This window comes from Leptonychotes weddellii, unplaced genomic scaffold (assembly GCF_054177405.1).
Source record: "Leptonychotes weddellii isolate Sample4059 unplaced genomic scaffold, ASM5417740v2 HiC_scaffold_107030, whole genome shotgun sequence".
NCBI lineage: Eukaryota > Metazoa > Chordata > Mammalia > Carnivora > Phocidae > Leptonychotes > Leptonychotes weddellii.
The window spans coordinates 1-370 of record NW_027684052.1 but is presented as its reverse complement, the minus strand read 5'-3'; the positions used below and the strand labels follow the sequence as shown (position 1 = coordinate 370).

The window sequence follows — 370 nt, the reverse complement described above, 5'->3', positions numbered from 1 at the left end:
GAAAAGACTGGCTACTGTTAACAACTCTTTTATTTGAGAGAGTGGGTGGCTCTTAAAAGAGCCTTTGATTTCACAGTTGCCCCCTTCGAGACCAGGGCTGGCGGGGCTTCCCGACGCCGGCCTCACTTGCCCTTTGCCTTGTGGTGACTCTCCGTCTTCTTGGGGAGCAACACGGCCTGGATGTTGGGCAGAACGCCGCCCTGGGCGATGGTGACTTTGCCCAACAGCTTGTTCAGCTCCTCGTCGTTGCGGATGGCCAGCTGGAGGTGGCGGGGGATGATGCGCGTCTTCTTGTTGTCTCGGGCCGCGTTCCCCGCCAGCTCCAGGATTTCCGCCGTCAGGTACTCCAGCACCGCGGCCATGTACACCG

The 370-nt window shown here is 59.7% G+C and overlaps 1 protein-coding gene across 1 annotated transcript; it reads right to left on the bottom strand.

The window, feature by feature from the left end:
• Positions 1 to 12: 12 nt before the first annotated feature.
• On the bottom strand, positions 13 to 364 carry LOC145718090 (histone H2A type 2-A-like). Its single transcript, XM_081809533.1, has one exon. It carries the CDS (start codon positions 360 to 362, stop codon positions 123 to 125), a length of 240 nt encoding a protein of 79 aa, XP_081665659.1. The 5' UTR covers positions 363 to 364; the 3' UTR covers positions 13 to 122.
• Positions 365 to 370: the final 6 nt, after the last annotated feature.